This window comes from Gregarina niphandrodes (genome assembly GCF_000223845.1).
Source record: "Gregarina niphandrodes unplaced genomic scaffold scaffold00001, whole genome shotgun sequence".
NCBI lineage: Eukaryota > Apicomplexa > Conoidasida > Eugregarinorida > Gregarinidae > Gregarina > Gregarina niphandrodes.
Window position 1 is genome coordinate 545,886 of NW_011645773.1, and position 2,966 is coordinate 548,851.

The 2,966-nt window shown below is 50.2% G+C and overlaps 2 protein-coding genes across 2 annotated transcripts; both read left to right on the forward strand.

Annotated features, from left to right (window-relative positions):
* Nucleotides 1–512: 512 nt before the first annotated feature.
* GNI_007500 (60S ribosomal protein L10a) lies at nucleotides 513–1,160 on the forward strand (the record flags this gene model as incomplete). Its single annotated transcript, XM_011130379.1, has 1 exon — nucleotides 513–1,160. One exon carries the CDS (start codon nucleotides 513–515, stop codon nucleotides 1,158–1,160), a length of 648 nt encoding a protein of 215 aa, XP_011128681.1.
* A 509-nt stretch (nucleotides 1,161–1,669) lies between these two features.
* On the forward strand, nucleotides 1,670–2,623 carry GNI_007510 (hypothetical protein; the record flags this gene model as incomplete). The annotated part of the gene is made up of 1 exon (XM_011130380.1): nucleotides 1,670–2,623. One exon carries the CDS (start codon nucleotides 1,670–1,672, stop codon nucleotides 2,621–2,623), a length of 954 nt encoding a protein of 317 aa, XP_011128682.1.
* Nucleotides 2,624–2,966: the final 343 nt, after the last annotated feature.

Consider the following 2,966-nt stretch of genomic DNA (forward strand, 5'->3'; position numbering starts at 1 on the left):
CGGACGGTGTATAGTAAAGTGACGGACGGTGTAAAGTAAAGTGACGGACGGTGTATAGTAAAGTGACGGACGGTGTAAAATCAGGAATGACACGTAAAGGGTTACTACCTAAGTTGTCCAGGTCCGTACAGGTGTCAATAGAACTGCTGATAACCAAGACTATAGCACCGGTGAGTTCATTAGCCTGAGATCTTGCAATCGCCAAGGGAGGGTTCACCAAGGTACAGAAAGATGTCCTGTACGTGCCGGGATGGAATCGGCCGAAGGACACCTGAGGTGGCAAGCGTCTAGGACAATAAGCTTAGAGCGCATCTAGAGTGGACTGGTGGAGGTAGTCTTAGGAGTCGGTGTGTGTAGGAGTGGGTGTGTGTGGTTGTACGCTTGAAGTGTTTGGAGGACGAGCTGAGCCACGGGGAAGGCTGGCGTGGCTATCATAAGGCAAAACGGGTAGTGGGGCGGGGCACTTTTTTTTTCGGGCGGTTTTTGAGACCCCTGTCAACAGAGTACCAAACATGTCTAAGATCCCTGCTCAGCTGCTGGAGAAGGCAATTGCCTCGATCGTGGACGAGAAGAAGGAACGTAAATTCCTGGAAACGATTGAGTTGCAAGTGGGCATCAAGGACTACGACACTCAGCGTGACAAGCGTTTCGCTGGCACGGTGAGGCTTCCTCACGTCATCTCCCCCAACCGCTCGGTTTGTGTGTTGGGAGACCAATTGCACTGTGAGGAGGCGAAGGCCGCTGGAATACCGTCGATGGACGTGGACCAGATGAAGGCGCTCGACAAGAAGGCGAAGCTCGTCAAGAAGCTTGCCCGGAAGTACGACGCCTTCATCGCATCCAACGTACTCATCCCCCAAATTCCGAAGCTATTCGGACCTGGACTGAACAAGGCGGGCAAGTTCCCGACCATACTCACCCATAATGACCGTCTTGTCGACAAGGTCGCAGAGGTCATGTCTTCAGTCAAGTTCCAGCTCAAGCAGGTCTTATGTTTGGGAGTTGCCATTGGCAACGTCAACATGACAAAACAACAAATCAGGGAGAATGTATCTATGGCTATTAACTTCCTCGTCTCTCTTCTCAAGAAGAACTGGAATAACATTCGATCCATTACCATCAAGTCCACCATGGGCAAGCCCCAAAGAATCTACGGCTAATTTTTTATACACCAATCACCCTTCAACCCACCTTCCAGATCTCTTGGCCACTCAAAATATGCCAAAATCTTCTTCCACAAAATCTTCTTCCCCAAAATCTTCTTCCACAAAATCTTCTTCCACAAAATCTTCTTTTTTTACGACCTAAAAATCGGGTCTGTGCATTTTTGCCAAACAATCCGCACCATACTAGCCAGACTCACGGTCTTCAGAGTCGGTCGAATTAGCCGGGAACAGAATCAGCCTAGAATCTGCGATACAGGTTCGGTGAGCACGTGTGTTCATTCAACGATTTCATTTGCGACCATTACTTGCTGGCACTACTTGCACGCACGAGATATATCAGGATCGATTGGATAAATAAGAGCAGTCCGGAATAAGAGCAGTCCGGAATAAGAGCAACCCGGCTTCAGAGTAACCCGGCTTCAGAGATATATATGTTTATTGTCTTCCTGTTAGTGTGCATTCGCATTAATGCTAAGTTGCTAGCCGTTTGTCTTAATGAATGCATGAGCATTCACGCAAGTTGCTTAGCGTCAGCAGACACGCTATTCTCGAAAGTGGGAACCTTACTACGTCCCACCTTGAAGATTAGAACCTGTGGCGCTGTCCTGGGTCTCTGCCACGCCATGTGTGGAGAAGCCGAATACCGAAGTCTGCAGAGACAACTACCCAGTTTGATAGCTCCCTCTCCCTATGGGTCACCACGGTACCAATCCACATCCTTCTATCCTCTGAACCCCGATCCTCTGAACCCCGATCCTCTGAACACGCCGGATCCTACTAGCAAACCACATCAGTCGAGGGACTTCCCTGATGATGGCCGTCCTCCTCCGCACCAATCTCAGTCTGAACAACACTCGATGGAGTCGAAGCATTCCGTGGAGGAAGGTGACAATCCGGAGCATTATCTCCATCCGGAGCATTATCTCCATCCGGAGCATAATTTCCAACCTAACGAGGAATCAAGACGATTGCCTAAATTTGTGCGCAAGAAGATCGAAGAAACGAACAACGAACAAGATGACCATGTACGAGACACACAAACCAGGGGGGGTCTAGGTATCGTTTCTGGCGTTGGTTGGCCGGTAGATCTTAATGTATTGAGTGATGCGTTGAGCTCGTTGTTAGCTCCAGGCACAGGATCATTCAGCTGGCCGGATCGTCATACGTTGGCCAGTCGAGTTGCGGAAGTCATATTGGACGATTACAATGTGCTCGTGCGGCCGCGAACCTTCAGCGTCGTGGGAACTCCTGCGGGTGCATCTTCGGCGGCGAGGCCGTCACGGGAACATTATCTTGCACCGAAGGAATACCACGAAGGGTCAAGTCCCATGTTTGTCACTGTAACCCCGGGCCGCAACGTCCTTCGTGGCTTGCCTCCTGCTGTACGGAACATAGTTCGACAAGGGAAATATTTAACAGAATTGGAGACGGATCGGCAGTCAGCTCCGACTGCCTGACGAACTAGCCAGCTCGGATATGCCGTCTACCCGGGACAAACAAACATCAAGCGCGTCAAGCGTGTCACACATACAGAGGCCAGCATGCGACCCAGCCTCCGTTGTTTGAAAGCTATCCATCCGTATCGCAGACTTTACATTCAAGACTGGACAACGTACGGATGAAATATGAATAAGCAACGTGGTGGTGGATGGGCAAAAAGGGCTGAACACAGTTGCCAAAAAGACAAGGCATCCTACCGACGGGGGCCGGTCGCGGATGCTCTTGCTCGTTTTAGATAGTTCAAATTCAAAAGAGAAGATAGACATCCATGGGGTGAGATGCTCGACCATCGTCGTGAAC